General features: G+C 45.2%; 2 protein-coding genes across 2 annotated transcripts; one reads left to right on the forward strand and one right to left on the reverse strand.

Moving 5' to 3' along the window:
• The first annotated feature begins 10,155 nt into the window (after positions 1–10,155).
• LOC147959353 (uncharacterized) lies at positions 10,156–11,094 on the forward strand. The gene is made up of 3 exons (XM_087532617.1): positions 10,156–10,212; positions 10,308–10,454; positions 10,588–11,094. Exons 1-3 carry the CDS (start codon positions 10,156–10,158, stop codon positions 11,092–11,094), a joined length of 711 nt encoding a protein of 236 aa, XP_087388743.1.
• Positions 11,095–13,603: 2,509 nt separating this feature from the next.
• On the reverse strand, positions 13,604–18,220 carry LOC147959354 (uncharacterized). The gene is made up of 2 exons (XM_087532618.1): positions 14,351–18,220; positions 13,604–14,257 (listed from the first exon to the last, which is right to left on the reverse strand). The coding sequence occupies exons 1-2, from the start codon at positions 17,381–17,383 to the stop codon at positions 13,604–13,606; spliced, it is 3,687 nt and encodes a 1,228-aa protein (XP_087388744.1). The 5' UTR covers positions 17,384–18,220.
• Positions 18,221–18,489: the final 269 nt, after the last annotated feature.

Below are 18,489 nucleotides of genomic sequence, written 5' to 3' on the forward strand. Positions count from 1 at the left end.
GGGTTTGATCCCTAGTATCCACTATGTTCTGAGATTGATGTTGCTTTGACTTTGCTATGCTTAATGCTTGTCACTAGGGCCCGAGTGCCATGATTTCAGATCTGAACCTATTATGTTTTCATCAATATATGAGAGTTCTTGATCCTATCTTGCAAGTCTATAGTCACCTATTATGTGTTATGATCCGTTAACCCTGAAGTGACAATAATCGGGACACTTACCGGTGATGACGGTAGTTTGAGGAGTTCATGTATTCACTATGTGTTAATGCTTTGGTCCGATACTCTATTAAAAGGAGGCCTTAATATCCCTTAGTTTCCAATAGGACCCCGCTGCCATGGGACGGTAGGACAAAAGATGTCATGTAAGTTATTTTCCATAAGCATGTATGACTATATTCGGAATACATGCCTACATTACATTGATGAACTTGAGCTAGTTCCGTGTCACCCTATGTTATGATTGTTACATGATCGATCGCATCTGACATAATTCTCCATCACCGATCCAATGCCTATGAGCTTTTCATATATTGTTCTTCGCTTATTTACTTTCCATTGCTACTGTTACAATCACTACAAAACCAAAAATATTACTTTTGCTAGCGTTACCACCACTATCATATTACTTTGCTACTAAATACCTTGCTGTAGATATTAAGTTTCCAGGTGTGGTTGAATTGACAACTCAGCTGCAAATACTTGAGAATATTTCTTTGGCTCCCCTTGTGTCGAATCAATAATTTGGGTTTAATACTCTATCCTCGAAAACTGTTGCGATCCCCTATACTTGTGGGTTATCAGTGGGTTACATGTAGAGTCCAACTCGGATTAGGACTTAACCTATTCTGACGTCTCACCATGGACTTTTCATGGCTAAGTACTTGCCGGGTTACGATCTGTTTGCTGGGTCATAACTGTCTGTCGGGTTATAACTGTCTGCCGGGTTATAACTATCTGCCGGGTTATAACTGTTCGTCGGCTTACAATCTGTCGGCTTATAACTGTCCGTCGGATTACAATCTGTCGGCTTATAACTGTCCGCCGGCTTACAATCTGCCGACTTATAATCTGCCAGGTCACCAATGAGTCACCAGGCTCGGGCGGTTTACTAATGAAACATCCAAGTCCTAGCCGGGTCATATCTCCGGCCGGGTCATACCGCGGGGTATATCCCCGACATAAACGCTTGGGATCACCCGACGGATCCCACGTTTTGTGTCGAACTCCTTATTTGCCCTCCACACATCCTCTCCTTTATCCCCTCCCTCTTGCACCATACAGGCATTATCTCTCTTATTTCCCCTTTTTCCTTTATCCATCCAGACTCACACAAGGAGCGGGCAACAACAGCACGCTGGAGATGCATTGAGGAGGTTGGGGTCTCAGTATTCCGAGCATGGAGTCGCCACCTCTCAAATGCCTTGACCTGACCGGGGCGGTCTACACCGAGGCAACCTTCACGTGGTGGCAACACCTTCCAATCCCCGATCTTCTTTCTCATCTCCTTTTCCATCTCTCTCCCTTGTCAACAGCAAGCAGCCAGCAACGGCGGCGACGGCAACGAGCAGCGAGTAGCGACAGTGCAAGCAGCACGCTACTCCACGTGATGTTGTCTGTGTCGCAACCTTGCGGCCACGACACATGGTCGCTTGTGTGGCAACCGCAACTCTGATGATGTTGCAATGGCGATAGACACAGGTGGAGATTTTTTTTTGCAACAAGGGTCATGTTGTAATTACAACAAGAGTCTTGTTGTAATGACGATGGACATAGCTGAACAAGGGTCATGTGCATCTGCAACAAGGGTCTTGTTGCAATGGCTACACTGATGGTCGTGAGTCAGAGATACTTTGTGCATAGAGGCCTCTATTGCATTTGAACAAGGGTCTTGTTGCGATGAGGGAAACAAAGAAGAGGAACACACATGTACAATCATAAAGTGAGCATCTACCGATCAAACGGCTCGTGACCCGACTGAAAGATCGTGGATGTCGTCTAGAGGGGGTGAATAGGGGCTTTAAAATAATTATGGTTTAGGCTTGAACAAATGCGGAATAAAACTAGCATTTAATTTGTCAAGCACAAAACCTAAAACAATTAAGCTCACCTATGTGCACCAACAACTTATACTAAGCAAGATAAACAACTAAGTGATGGCAAGATATATATCATGTCAAACTATGGCTATCACAAAGTAAAGTGCATAAGTAAAGGGCTCGGGTAAGAGATAACCGAGGCACGCGGAGACGACAATGTATCCCGAAGTTCACACCCTTGCGGATTCTAATCTCTGTTTGGAGCGGTGTGGAAGCACAATGCTCCCCAAGAAGGCACTAGAGCCACCATAATCTCCTCACGCCCTCGCACAATGCAAGATGTCGTGATTCCACTAAGGGACCCTTGAGGGCGTTCACCGAGCCCGTACAAATGGAGACCCTTGGGGGCGGTCACCGAACCCGTACACTTTGGCAACCCTTGGGGGCGGCCACCGGTACTCATCAAATTGCTCGGGGCGATCTCCACAACCTAATTGGAGACCCCGACGCTTGCCGGAGCTTTACACCACAATGATTGAGCTCAGAAGAACCACCAACCGTCTAGGGCGCCCAAGCACCCAAGAGGAATAAGCTTCTCAACTTCACTTCCACGTATCACAATGGAGAACTCAAACTGATGCAACTAATGCAATGGTAAGGGCACACGGAGTTGCCAAGTCCCTCACTCCCAAATCCCACCAAAGCAACAAAAGCTATGGAGGAAAAAAGAGGAAGAACAAGAAGGAGAACACCAAGAACTCTAAGATCTATATCCAAGGGGTTCCCCTCACATAGAGGAGAAAGTGATTGGTGGAAGTGTGGATCTAAATCTCCTCTCTCTTTCCCCCCCAAAACTAGCTAGAATCCATGGAGGGATTGAGAGATAGCAAGCTCAAAGAAGGTCAACAATGAGGGAAGAACACGAGCTCAAGAGACGAGGTTCAATGGGGAAGAAGACCCCCTTTTATAGGTGGGGAAAAATCCAACCGTTATGTGCTCAGCCTGCACACGAGCGGTACTACCACTCCAATGAGCGGTAATAATAGGAAAATAGAGTGACGGCTAGGAACCATGGGGCGGTAGTGCCGCCGAAGCGGTACTACCACTCATTCCAGCGGTACTACCGTGGGAGAAGCAGAACATAGGTGCAGAGGCAGGGAAGACCATATCATGAAGGTAGTATTGTAGTAGCGGTACTACCGCCTGACCAGGAAGTACTACCGCTTATAGGCGGTACTACCAGACTTCAATGCCGCCCTACTACCGCTGAACCCGACATGAAAAACAGAACCCCCAGAATAAGTGGAAGTATGCATGGAACTAGAAGATTGGAAGTACCACTTGTAAGTGGTACTACCGCTGCCCAGAGCGGTACTACCGCAGGGGTGCATCAAGCAAGCCCCAAGCAGCAATCAAGAAAACCAGAACTGCCATTGTTGGGGAACGTAGCATGCAATTTCAGAAAAATTCCTACGATCAAGCAAGATCTATCTAGGAGATGCATAGCAACGAGAGGGGGAGAGTGTGTCCATGTACCCTCATAGACCCAAAGCGGAAGCGTTAGCTTAACGCGGTTGATGTAGTCGAACGTCTTCACGATACAACCGATCAAGCACCGAACGTATGTCACCTCTGAGTTCTGCACACATTCAGCTTGATGACGTTCCTCAAACTCTTGATCCAGCAAAGTGTCGAGGGAGAGTTTCGTCAGCACGACGGCGTGGTGACGGTGATGGTGATGTGATCCCCGCAGGGCTTCACCTAAGCACTACGACAATATGACCGGATGAGTAAACTGTGGAGGGGGGCACCGCACACGGCTAAGAGAACAACTGATGTGCTTTGGGGTGCCCCTGCCCCTGTATATAAAGGAGGAGAGGGAGGAGGCCGGCCATAGGGGCGCGCCATGGGGGGGGGGAAACCAACTTGGACTCCTAGTCCTGGTTGGCCCCCTTCCTTCTTTCGGAGGGGGAAAAGGGGGAAGGAGAGGGAGAGGAAGAAGGAAAGGGGGGTCGCGCCCCCTCCCCTTGTCCAATTCGGACTGCCCATGGTGGGGCGCCACCCCTTGTGGTCTCTCCTCTCTCTCCCCTATGGCCCATGTTGGTCCATTACTTTCCGGGGGGGGGGGGGGTCCGGTAACCCCTCGGTACTCCGAAAAATATCCGAAACGCTCCAAAACTATTCTGGTGTCCGAATAATATCGTCCAATATACCAATCTTTACCTCTCGACCATTTTGAGACTCCTCGTCATGTCCGTGATCTCATTCGGGACTCTGAAAAATCTTCGGTCACCAAAACACATAACTCATAATACAAATCTTCATCGAACGTTAAGCGTGCGGACCCTACGGGTTCGAGAACTATGTAGACATGATCGAGATACATCTCCGATCAATAACCAATAGCGGAACCTGGATGCTCATATTGGTTCCTACATAGTCTAGGAAGATCTTTATCGGTCAAACCGTAATGACAATATACGCCATTCCCTTTGTCATCGGTATGTTACTTGCCCGAGATTCGATCGTGGTGTCCTCATACCTAGTTCAATCTCGTTACTGGCAAGTCTCTTTACTCGTTCCGTAATGCATCATCCTGCAACTAACTCATTAGTCACATTGCTTGCAAGGCTTATTGTGATGTGCATTACCGAGAGGGCCCAGAGATACCTCTCCAATACTCGGAGTGACAAATCATAATCCCGATCTATGCCAACCCAACAAACACCTTCGGAGACACCTGTAGAGCATCTTTATAATCACCCAGTTACGTTGTGACATTTTATAGCACACAAGGTGTTCCTCCGATACTCGGGAGTTGCATAATCTCATAGTCAAAGGAATATGTATAAGTCATGAAGAAAGCAATAGCAATAAAACTTAACGATCATTGTGCTAAGCTAACGGATGGGTCTTGTCCATCACATCATTCTCCTAATGATGTGATCCCGTTCATCAAATGACAACACATGTCTATGGTCAGGAAACTTAACCATCTTTGATTAGCGAGCTAGTCAAGTAGAGGCATACTAGGGACACCTTGTTTTGTCTATGTATTCACATATGTATCAAGTTTCCAGTTAATACAATTCTAGCATGAATAATAAACATTTATCATGATATAAGGAAATATAAATAAGAACTTTATTATTTCCTCTAGGGCATATTTCCTTCAGCCATAACTTCTGTATATGAGCTCCGAATTGAGCAAACACAAGCTTGTTGGATAGATGACGACAAATACTAAGAAGAGGCAGGGGGTATGCCTAAGATATAGAGATGTGAAGCCTCTATGAATGAAGAACCGACAAAAAACCCAACATCAAAAACATCATAGAAGATGCATGTGAACTCCATTTTCGATGAACTCGAGCTTGTCATGAAGATGACCATAAGCTTCAAAACTCACAAGGAGAAGAACCAAACAAGAACCAAGAAAGATGATGCAAGGATGCAATGGTTTGAGCTCTCTACAAAAGATACGATCAAGCTACTTACTTGTGAGCCCCCCTTGATAGTACGACAATCGATCCTATAACCCGGTTTCCCGACTATCACCATGAGATCGGTAAAATAGAAAACCTATCAAGGGCAAACCTTTGCCTTGCACATAGTCCACTTGATCTAGATGATGACGATCTTGACTTCCTCGAGTTGGACCACCTTCCTTGGTTGCATTGTATGAAGACTAGATGATTGCTCCCCCATACTTCACCATGGGTGAGCCACTCTTCGGGACATCTTTACAAGTCCATTGTCACCACAATGGACGGCAAGCTTCAAGCATGATCTCTATGTGATGCTCCACTTGAACTTTCACACTGCAATCTTGATGACGATCATCACTTGATGTCATCCTCCATGGGTTGTATGATATCTTCCTTTTAGCGCAAGCCCATGGGAACATACCTAACCCCACATAGAACTCTCATGTAGACCGTGGGTTAGTACACAAAGCGTAATGGACAATGCTTACCATACCATAGGATCACTTGATCCCTCTCGGTACATCTCGTATGCTTTGTGTGTTGATCAACTTGATTCACTCTTGACTTAGTCTTGATCAACCATGTATCATGACCAATCTTTATATAATTCCTTGAATAACACCTTGGTCAACACATAAACTCTTTGAAACCAACACATGGACTTCAAGAAATTCCTATGGACAAATCATTCAAATAATAACTCAAGGCAACCATTAGTTCATAGAGAATGTCGTCAATTACCAAAACCAAACATGAGGGCACCACAAGTTCTTTCATCGACTAATCTTTGAAAAATATCAGTCGACCAACCAGTAGCATGCCTCATATATTATGTCTTATAAGGCGAAATATCTGGTGAAAATTAGATTTTAGTGGAAGTCTGGAAACTCACCTCATGGGGCATCAGACTGACAAGGAACGATACAGATTTGAGGTGGGATCACCAGCAGCCACTTAAGCATGATTTTATGATACCCATGTTTACTTGATAAGTTACTCAAATTACTTGGATTGCTTTCTTGGCTCATCTACCTTATGTTGCTCATGTTTCTATCCTGTAGGACCCCTCGGTACCATGGACACAACTTGCAGCGGCCACAATGGAGCGCACTGTGCCGGAGCCCCCTCGACGGGGATGGTGAAGAGAGGGGACCAGGGATGCCATCCATGGGGAAAGCGAGGGTGCATCGGGAAAGTGAGGATGCCACCCACCGCATAGATTCATTTGTGCCTATTCTATATGTCGTTATTCATGGTTATAGTTTATGATTGTTTAGTAAATTGTCTATCTATGGTGAGTGCAATATGTGTTGTCCAATTTAAGGGCCTAAGCAACATGATCTAAAGACCTATGCAGGTAACCTACTTGTAGCAAATCTGCGACCTTCAGGTGACAGATGGAGATATCTACGAGAAGCGAAGACAATTTAACAATGACCCACATAATTTATTGCATTACTCTGGTCTCACGACTTAAATTGTGGAGAGGATCATGTATGGCAACATCGAAGCATGACTATAGGAACGAACGAATCTGATGTGGAGGAGCTCGACCATTCAAGGGTGATCCATCTACCGAACTTGATGTAAACCACGATACGAAGTTTCTCCGCACCCAATCTCCCTATTGTAGAAAATAACTATTTGTTTTTCCGTTTACTCAAGTCATTACTATTCTGGCTACCACAATCAAAATTCTCCACCAATCTCGTATATTTGTTCCATAGGACAATACTACCATTTACATATGCCAAACACGTATTTCACACAAGACCAGTGACAACTTGTGTGTGACCGAAACATCACTCATAACGCTCTCCTCCGTTCGTTGCTGGAACGATAACTATTGAGATACATACACGAAGGTGGTACGCTACCTTGTGTGTCCTGCAGTCCACCAAGACTCCGACGAGAAAAGGTAGCACATGGTAGAAAGGCCACCACGCGTTGTAGTTTCACTTTCCGGGCCTCACGGCGGCCGCTGAGCTGGCTGGTGATGGGGAAGCTATGTTATGGGAAATGGCCGCCGTTGCGACCGTGATGATGGGTAGGTTAAAAGAAAACTAGTCCGCCATAGGGTTTTTTTCTAGGAAAACTAAAAATTACATATAGTTCCATAGACAATTAGTGATGATTACAAGCACTGAAGCGAGCCAAAGACGCGTAGCCGTCATCGCCCCTCCCTCGTTGGAGCCCGGCAAAACTTAGTTTAGTTAAAAATATGTCAGAAATGTAAAAAAAATTGTTCGGTTTAGATAAAAATCACCCGGCTTGAAATGTATGCGGTCGATGACCGGCTACCCTATCACCGTCCGTGGACGGATGCGTTTTAAGATGGTGACGTGGTGTGTGGTGAGGGGGCGGCAGGAAGAGTACGTAGAAGAATAAAACTAGCTCCCCAATTTCCTGCAGAAGTATTCCGTGCCACCTAGGGAAGAAAAGCATATTGGGCCTGGCGAACTTGGTCAAAGCACCCAGCACTAGTGTGGTTTGGTGGCATATGTGAAAGAGAAAAATTCACCATAGGTCACAAAACTTGAGCCGGCTGACACTTAAGTACCACTACTTCAAAATACCCGAAATACAGTCCATCTACTTGCGCAGGGGGTTCACTTTGGTCCGTATATACGATTGGAGCTACGTATTTGCTGACTTGGACGAGTCAGCCGTTGCCAGCTGTGCTTTGACCGCCACTTGTGCAGCACCTGTCGGGGGGCGTTAATACTAGATGGCTGGAGGTTTTTTTTGCAAATATGCGTGCACCTGGTCGGACCGCACCCCACCTGGTCGGACCGCACTGGGTCGCTCCTGTCTCCTCCCTCCCGCAACCCATATCCTCTCGCTCTCCGCTTCCTTATCCTCTCGCTCTCCGCTTCCTCTCCTCCGAACCCTAGCGAACTCCCGTCCGCGCCGCCGCCGTCGCCTTCCACCGCCCTCCTCCGCCTCCTCTGTCTCCTCCTTCATGTCGTCTTCCAGCTCCATGCGCTCAGCGCTGCATGGCCGCTCCGTTGCTGTACCACTGATCGGGTGCCCAGATTGCGGCGAGCAGGTGAGGTTCTACCGGTCTAGCACCGATGAGCATGATGGATGGATCTTCTACAAGTGCGTGAACCACCATGTAAGTGCCAGTTCAGTAGATTCATGCCGTATCAGCTCACTTTAGTAATGAAGCAAAGCAGCTGGTTAACTAATGCAGTAGTTTAGAGCAATGCCGTAGTTGAATCATTAAATCTGTAATTTTCTGGAGTTGGTTAACTAATTTTGCCACTGATTAATCAGGTCATTTGTGATTTCTGGCACTGGGAGCTTGAGTATGTGCAGCATCTGGTTGAAACAAGGCGTCTGGTTGGTGATGCTGCTGTAGATGCAATTGGTGCTGTTGAGGACAAGAGGGAAGAGCTTGAGAGGCAGAGGACTGAATCAATGGCAGGTAGAGGCACAGCTAGAAGGGTCATGGCTGGGAGAGGCAGGGCTGGAAGAGATAATTATGGCAGCTCCAGTGAGAATGGCCCAATTTCTCTTCTTTCTTTTCACACGGGCAACAATTGGGAATAAAACAGACCATGAACATGAGTTTAAAATGTAAAAAAAAGGGAAGAGTGCATTCTCCACTTTCTTATCTCGAAAATGCGTAATATAGTGATGTCATGTGTCTGTTTCTCTGAAAAGGTGGGTCGGCCCTTAGGGCAAACAGTAGTGCCAGGTTCCATTGTGGAACGGTCGTTTGCCGGTGACCTTTGTCCGCTGTAGTACGAGTGACTGGCGCATCGCATCCAATCTCTCATGTCAATGAGTCAGTTAGAAAACAGCTCCAAATGAATCAGTGATTTCCCCTTTATTTCCCTCGGAACCAAGGGGAACAAGACGAGATTCCGTGTTCACTTATCGATTCCAAAATGAATCGAATTTGTGAACTTTAGTATGCTACCAAGCAGCAAATTGCTATGCTTTTAGGGTTAGGCAGAGAGATTTTGATGTTGCTGAAGCTGATGATTGGTTTTGTTATAGTGCTTTGTGTGATGTGTTTCACCTTAATTATGAAGTGAAGTGTTGTTAATTCAGTAGGTGCAGGTGTGTAAACTGAGCATACTAAAATGGTTGCTTTTGTTTGCTCAGTAATGCTTAGTTGTAATGGTTGTTGTAATGGATAATATGTCAGTAATGTGAAGCCTGCTTGACCTACTTGCTTTGAAATGCTAGACCTAATTGCTTTGAAAAAACTGACAGATGTATTTCATGTCAGAAGTGTAGTTAAACTAATTTTGACAGAATGTTTGCAGTTCACTGAATTTTTATAGTTAACTGAATTTAGTTTGCAAAGTTAACCTCATTGCTTTCAAATTAATTGCTGTACTGAACTAACTTTGCAAACTAATTGTTGTACTAAATGAAGTAAGTGAATCTCAGCACAACTGAACTCAAAAGCAAGCATGTACTTGCACCTGCTGCAAACACCCACCCAGCAACTTGCACTCTACATGTAGCTTTGGTCCACCAGTCGACCACCACCACCACCAGATCCCCTTCTTCCTCACCATTCATCTTCAATTTCGTGCACCACCAGATCCCTTCTCTCCTCTGTCCAATAGCACCAACAGATCCCCTTCTCATCTTCAGCTAGCAGCAACCATGGTGTCCTGGGATGATCTTCCCACTTCTTCTGAAGATGACTCAGTGACCAGCAAGGTTAGTGTGCTCCTCAATCTCACACAAATCCAGTCTAGGGTTTCTCAGCTAGGGTTTCTCTCTCAATTGATTCCAAATGTATCTCTTTTGTTTAGCCACCTGCCACAACATCTTGTGAGGAATGGAGTGGCTTGGCTACAGATCTGCCTAGCTTTAGATGTGGGCATGGATCTTTGTGTGAGAAGAATGTGGCATTTGAATCTGTTGATACTGGCAGAAGGTTTCTAGCTTGTGCACAAAAGGTTAGTAATTTTTTTGCATTTGGCACTGTTAAACATTTTTCTCTTTGTAGTATGTCTTAAGTTCCATCATCAGGCACAATACTGAATACTGGCAGTTAACTGAATCTCTTTTTTGTATGTTCTAAATTGTTAGGAAGTACCCAAATGCAGATATGTTGAGTGGGTTGACCCTGAGTGGCCTGATGCTCTGAAGATGAGCCTAGCTACTATATGGACCATGTATGAAGAGGAGAAAAAACAGAGGCTCAGACAGAATGTTGTGAGTGCTGAAGAAAATTTGAAGGTTCTTGAAGAGAAGAAGAAGATGGAGAATGAGTTGAGGCATTTCAAGCTTGATTTTGCTAAGATGGTGGCTGAGAAGGAGCAGGCAATGAGCCAACTAGGCAGCACACAACTTACTCTGACTGGTCTAAAGGAAGAACTTGAGAAGAATAAGATTGCAGACAAGTCAGTAACCAACATTCATCAGGTATTCAGGGTTAAAGCAGAGAAAGAGAGGTACCAAGCAGTGCAAGAGAGGGATGACTTGAAGCATGAGAAAAGGAAGCTTGAGTACATGATTGGTGACCTATTCAAACAGATAGAGGCCACCAAGGAGAAGATAAGGAAGCTGAAGGGCATGCTGAATGAATTTGATTGAATCTGTGTCATTGTAAAAAAAACCACTTTGTATCTTTCCTCCTGGATTTGTGTCAACTAAATTGTGTTAAGTTAAGATATTGAAGTTGAAGTGGGTTAAGATAAGAAACTGAAGTTGGTTCAGATAAGAAAATGAAGTTAACTGTCTCTGTCTTATATGACTGAATTTGCCTGAATTTATATGCCTGCAGTTGTTGTTTTATATGACTGAATTTGTCTGAATTTATATGTCTGCAGTAGCTGTTTTATATGACTGAATTTGTATGCCTGTACCAAATTTTTCTTAAAGAAAAAAATTACACAAAAAGAGTTTTGCCTAGATCTCAAACCTAGGACCTATGGTATTGAACATTGGTGGCAATGCCAGTGTGGTAAGTAGTAGTGCTTTGATCAAGGGCAGGTACTAACATAGCTATTTAGCAGTTGCTAGTGGCCCAATGGCTCACGCCTCTTCCGTTTCCTTGTCTGCTCTTTAAGCCCACCCACCCACCGCTCCACTCTCCACTCTCCACTCAGTCCACCGCGTCGCCTCGGTTACCCCGCACCAAACCCTCACGCAAGAAAACCCTCGCCGCCGACCACCACACCGCCGCCGCGGACATGGAGAACTGCCCTGCCTGGAAGAGGGTCATCGATGACCTCGCAGGCGACGACAAGGCCATGCGCGTGGACCTGACGGAGATCGGGAAGTGGTTCCCCAGCTATTCGACGCTGCGTCACCATGCGTGTGGCCTCTTGAAGGTCATGCCGACGATGAGCTGGACCGTGCCTGCCCCGACCACGACGGTATCCACTATGCACTCATCCTCCGCTTCGCGATGCAAGAGACGCGCTCCGACGACCCGGGGCAACGAGCCCGGTGGTGGATGTACCGGTCCGCCACTGTGCCGCGACAGCCGGATCCGGTGCGCGTCCGCCACAACGTTGACCTGGCCGTCCCTGCACCTGTCAACACTGCCTACTGGGACCACTACCAGCCCGACTACCTCGGACGCGATGATGTCTCCGAGTACATCTCATCCGACTCAGAGTACGACTCTGGCTCCGACGACGACTCTGGCTACGCCGCCGACTCGTCCTGGTCGACTGGCTGGGAGGAGCCGGAGGTGATTGTGCTCTCTGACGATGAGCCGGAGGTCAATGTGGCGGCGCCCGTCGTCCCCGAGCCGGAGGTCCACATGGTGGCGCCGGTCGCCAGGGAGGGTGACAAGCACCGCCCCATTGACATTGAGCTGCTTCCCAATGTTCCTGACATCGTCAAGCAGGAGGTGGAGGTGGTCTTGGCCCTGCAAGCACAGGACGTCGCAGCACAGCCAAAGAGGAAGAAGAAGAGGAAGGTGGCAGCTGACATGGAGGTTCGCCGCTCGGAGCGCCTCCAGAAGTTGAAGAACTGAAGATGATGCAGTTGCAGTAGAAGGCATGAAGAAGATGCAGTTGCAGTAGTTAGGTATGCTGAAATATACAGATTTTCAGCATATAAGTTATAAAATAATAGTTTGTTAGGTGTGCTTGTATATTAAGCACATAAGTTATTTGTAATTTCTGTCTATTGAACTCTGTTGAACTGGTTGTTGATGCTATATAAGTGTTGAACTGGATGTGATGCTATATATGTGCTGAACTATGTTGATGCAAAAGTGGCAGTAATCCAAAAGTGTTTTGTTGGTATGTAATGGTGTTGATGCAGTCTTGTTGCTATATAAGGCAACAATCCAAAGTTCTCTTGTTGCTATGTAAGGCAATAATTCCAACATAAGTAGCTGCTAAGGTTTTGAATCTTAACTAAATTTTTGTCTGAATCTTTGTCTTAACTGAATTCTGTCTTAACTGAATTATGTCTTAACTGAATTATGTCTTAACTAAATACAGACAACTATTAAGATTCAGTTAACTATAATCAAATCAGTTAGCTTTTCAAACTAAATTCAGACAACTGTAAAAAATATGTTAGCTTTTCAAACTAAATTTAGATATCTTTGCAAACTACATTCGGTCAACTGTAAAAATTCAGATAACTTTGAATTTAGTGAACTGTAAAAATTCAGTTAAGTAGGTTGGAGGGGAGTGGAAATATAATAAGTAGGTTGTCAAGTAACACTTGAGCAAAGCACCGTTCCTATCACACTGGCATTGCACCCTGTTTATCACACCACAGGTCCTGGGTTTGACACCCAGGCCAACCTTTTTTGTATTAATTTTTAAATTTTATGCAGTTAATTATCTATACTCCAACAGTGAATAAATCAATGAACTCCAACTAAATAATAAAGCCACTGAACTCCAACAGTTTTCATTTGGGATTTCTTTTCATTTTGAACTCCAACAATTTTCATTTTGAATGGCAGTATGAAGCCACTGAATCTTCACATTTCCAACAGTTCAAAGAGTCTCATTGTAGTTTTTGCCAAAATATTACAAGTGCAAAAGCACTGAATCATCCCAACTCCAACAGTTTCAAAGAGTCTCATTTAAGTTTTTTGCCAAAAAATTACAAGTGCAAAAGTACTGAATCATCTAAACTCATCAAACATGTTCACTCTCTTCGACTTCTTGGGCACATGTCCACTTGGTCCTGCCTGCTTCCTCTGCTCAGCTCTTAATCTCTTGGCCTCTTCTTGATGTATCTTCTTTGCTTCTTGATCTTCTTTTCTCTTCAGTGCTGCCATAGCTCTCTTTGCTTCTTGATCTTCTTTTCTCTTCAGTGCTGCCTCTGCTTTAGCTGCCATTGCTTCAAGGGCTCTGGCCTTCTTCTCTTCTTGCAATGCAGCTTTTCTTGCTGCTGCAGCTTCCTTCCTTGCTGCAGATTCCAAAGCTTTCTTCTCTTGTGCTGCTCGTCTTCTTCTTTGTGAAGACTCTGCTTTCCTCCTTGCAATTTCTTGCCTTTTTGCTTCTGCCTCCTCTGCTTTCTTCTCTGCCATCTCATTCATGGCCTCAAGTGTTGCATCTCTCCTGGCTGCCATCTGTCTTTCTTTGTCTCTCTTCATCTTCAGCAACTTCATGGTCAGGTTGCCTTCATTTGTAGCTGTTGTTGTCTGTGCTGCAGTGTGAGAACTGGCTGCATTTGAGATGAATGAGGAATCTGGCAAAATGATTTTAGGTTCTTCTCTAGGAACAGGTCTGGATTGTTGCATCCTATGAAGCATTGTAAATCCAAAGTCCTGCACCTGTACAAAACAAACATCACATGAAAACATCAGTACAACAAAAATGACTGGACAAAAGAGGTCAAAATTAAGGGACAAAAGTGGAGAATTTGCCTGAAAAACAACTGGTGCATCTGCTCCATCATCTTGTGTGACAATGATCTCATTATCTTGTGTGACAATGACCTCCTCATGTGTATCATGGCCATCAACATGGGCCTCCTCATGTGTAACTTGGCCATCAACATGTACCTCCTCCTGTGTAAGTTGACCATCCTCTTGTGTGACCTGAACCTCCTCCTGTGTAAGTTGACCATCCTCTTGTGTGACATGAACCTCCTCCTGTGTACCTTGGCCATCGTCTTGTTGTGCCAAAACAATTTCATCATCTGACACATCATCAGGAATGGCCCTTGGACCCCTTCTTGTTGTTCTCTCTGCTAGATTTGGCAAAATGCCAGCCTTTTTGAGATTACATCCTTTGATGGTGTGGCCTGTTTCATGGCAGTATGAACATGTTATTGTGATTCCATGTCTGCTCATCACCTTGGTTCCATCTTTCTTTTCAATCTCATAAGGCTGCTTTCTCCTACTTTTGTTTGAAGGCCTCCCTACTTTTTTTTCAAAGACAGGTGGCTTGATTTCACAGCCATTCATCTTCTGCCACTCACTCCTATCTCTGCAAGGCTTGATAATGGGTTTGTATGCTAGCTTGAATGCTTCTATATTGTAGTAGGAGTGCACCAAACTCTCAGGATCAATCCTCTCATGTCTGCAGCATGCAATTGCATGGTGACATGGAACTCCACTAAGATCCCACCTTTTGCATGTACAGCTTTCTTCCTTCAGGTCAACAATGTATGTCATGTTCCTGTTGTCAACCTGAAAGATGCCATCACCAGCCCCTGAAACCATGCATGTAGCTGACAGCTCTATATTCTTCTTAATTCTTTTCCTAATTTTTGAGCATATTGAGCCAGGCCAGGTCTCTGTCTCTTTTCTTTTGTTGTAGAACCTGACCATGAGATGTGTTTTGATCTTGTCAATCATTGACCTGAGATGCATCTCCCTAGTCTCAAGAATATATCTGTTGAAAACCTCATAGTTGTTGTTCAGAAGGATATCACACTTGACCAATTCTCTTTGGAAGCCCCTAACCCAAGTGTTGGGTGGTAGCTGCTCAAGCCACTTGTATGCTTCTAGGCTTATGACCTTCATTTCCTCCATGCTTGCAGCCCACAGTTCTGGTGTTGTGCTCCTTGCACACTTCCATAGCTGGTTTTTAAGAACATCTCCTTTGTGTGTTTGCTGAAAATTCTGCCATATATGCCTAACACAGTGTCTGTGCTCTACATCAGGAAAGTGCTGCCTCACTCCCTTGATTAGGCCCTTTTGCTTGTCTGACACTATAGTCCATGGGTCTGTGTTTACAATTCCCAACTCGCTCTTCAGATTTGACAGAAACCATTTCCATGTGTCAGTGTTCTCTACCTCAACAACTGCAAAAGCTAGATGGTAAATGCAGTCATTAGGATCCATGCCAACAACACACAGCATAACACCTCCATACTTTGTCTTCAGGTGGCATCCATCCAAACAAATGACAGGCCTACAAGCTTGCATGAAACCCCTTTTGCAGGCATCCAGAGAGAAATAACAACTTGCAAATATGCCATTACTGACACCCACATAGAAAGAACTCCCTGGGTTTGATCTTCTGAATTCTTGTGCATAATCCCACATGCTGTTGTACTGCTCCAACTCATCTCCTTCAATAACTTTCTTCACTAACCTCTTAGCCCTTCTAAGCTTGCTTCTTGTTGCTGTCATGTTCCAATCTTTCTGAACCACCCTTGCAAAAAATTTCATGTTCATGTTTTCATCTGCTCTGAAAGAATCAAGATATTTTCCAGCCATAAAAGGAGCAGTGAATGACTTAACACACCATTTCTTTATGCATGTATGCTTTGGATTGTATTTCTTGATCATGAAGCAGTTGATTCTCCCATCAAATGATGCAGACAAGGTCCAAGGGCATCCATCTTCACAAATGGCATTTAGTCTTTTCCTATCATTTCTAGGGCACCTAATGTCAACTCTCTCCTGACAGTTGTACTCTTTGATAGCTTTCCTAAGGAACTCAACAGATCCAAAGGTCTGGCCAACTTGAAACCGTGGTTTAGTCAGCTCTTCCTCTCTAAAACTTTTGAAATTCAGCTTCACCTTATCTTCATCAGAGGATGGCAGACAAATATCCATATCTTCAGTAGGATCATCAACTTCTTCTTGGACTGCTGGTCCTTTGCCCTTCTCACAATCAACATGTTTGTCAAACAAGTCATCATCATCCTGCAGATCAATGTCTGAATCAACAATTTGTGGAATATAATCTTCATCTGAATCCTGCACTACTGTGTCTGTTGCATCCATGTTCAAAAACCTATAGGATTTCCTTGCCCTAAACCCAAACTGAGATGAAAGGTAAGTAGTTCCAGGCTGGGGTGGACTTGGTATGAAATCATCTTCTTCTGACTCTGCTTCACTTTCTGACTCTGCTTCATCTTGCTCATGCTCTTGATCAGAATCATGCTCTTGATCATGCTGAGCCAGCTCATGTTCCACTAGAGTGAGCTGATCCTGCTCCTCTTGCAACTGCTGTGTCTGCTCTGCTTGCTGCTGGTGGGCATTCTCCTTCTTTGGCCTAATGCCACTGAACCTGACAATTGGTGGATCCTCATCATCAGAGTGGACTTGAACAACAGAAATATATGATCTCATGCTCTCATCATGATCAAGAAATATCTGCTGGAAGTGGTTGCCATTTAGAACACAATCCTTCATGTTTTCTGTCATAGTGTTGTCCCCTATCTTGATCTCTCTTAATCCATTCTTATACACTGTCAATCCAGGAACACACCAATAAGCCCTGATCCTGCCCTCAAACTCATATCCAATTTCCTCCACTAGACTGGCAACAACATTAGGTGTCCAATTATCTATGTCACAGTAATCATACCAAATGGAGTGACCTTTGTGATAACCCCTATGCTTGCCAGCACACAGAAAGTAGCCACCATGTATGACCTCAACAGAGAAGTGGTTGCTTAAGTGACCTGCAAAACAATCAAGTTGAAAAAGTTCAGACATTTCAGACTACAGAGAGATTCAGACATTTCAGACTACAGTTCAAAGATTCAGACTTTTTTACTTTTTCAGAAACAGAGATTCATGGCTCCAATTAACAAATGTATGATCTTACAGGTCGAAAAGCAACCATCTTTGGTCAATCTGACACAATGTAATTGCAAATTACAATAATTTTTGGTCCAATTAACACTCTGACACTAAGAGCAAACTTTACTGCTTAAACCCTAGACCCCTGGACCGATGAAAAATTGGGGGGAGAAAGAACCATAACCACTCCAGATCTCTGCAAACATGGCCAAACCCTAGCTCCTACTGCAAACCCCCCATGAAGCAGCCCTATTTTTGGCCTGTCAGAAAGATCTTCACAAACTGTTAAAACCCTACCACCCCACACCCAATCCGTCAGAGAGTAGAACGAACGGCCAAACCCTAACTCCTACGCGCAATTGATGCGGCCAAGAACTCTTTACGGGAGCTAAATTGCACAGATCGAGCAAAGGAGCTGCTGGCGATGGTGACGTACCGTACAGGGGCGGCGAGGCATCATCACGGCGAGCGAAGGAGCAAGAGGCACGTCGCGCAGGCCCCTCCTGAACGGCGCGGACGGCGGCGGCTCAGCGTCCGACGACGTGATCATGGAGCCGTCGTCGACACCAACGACGTCCGACCTCGGCAGCGACGATGAGCAGAGAGGGTGCGGGAGCAGAGAAGAGAGAGCGACCCGGTGCGGGAGTAGAGAGGTTGCGGGAGGGAGGAGAGAGCGACCCGGTGCGGGCCGTTTAATGACCAGGTGGGGTGCCGTCCGACCTGGTGCGCGCATATTTGCAAAAAAAACCCTCCAGCCATCTAGTATTAACGCCCCCCCCCCCCCCCCCCGACAGGTGCTGCACAAGTGGCAGTCAAAGCACAGGCTGACTCGGCCAAGTCAGCAAATACGTAGCTCCAATCATATATACGGACCAAAGTGAACCCCCTGCGCAAGTAGATGGACTATATTTCGAGTATTTTGAAGTAATGGTACTTAAGTGTTAGCCAGCTCAAGTTTTGTGACCTATGGTAATTTTTCTCTATGTGAAACCACGATAGATCCGTTGCTCACATGATGG

This window comes from Triticum urartu, chromosome 7A, assembly GCF_056163025.1.
Source record: "Triticum urartu cultivar PI428250 chromosome 7A, HENAU_Tu73, whole genome shotgun sequence".
NCBI lineage: Eukaryota > Viridiplantae > Streptophyta > Magnoliopsida > Poales > Poaceae > Triticum > Triticum urartu.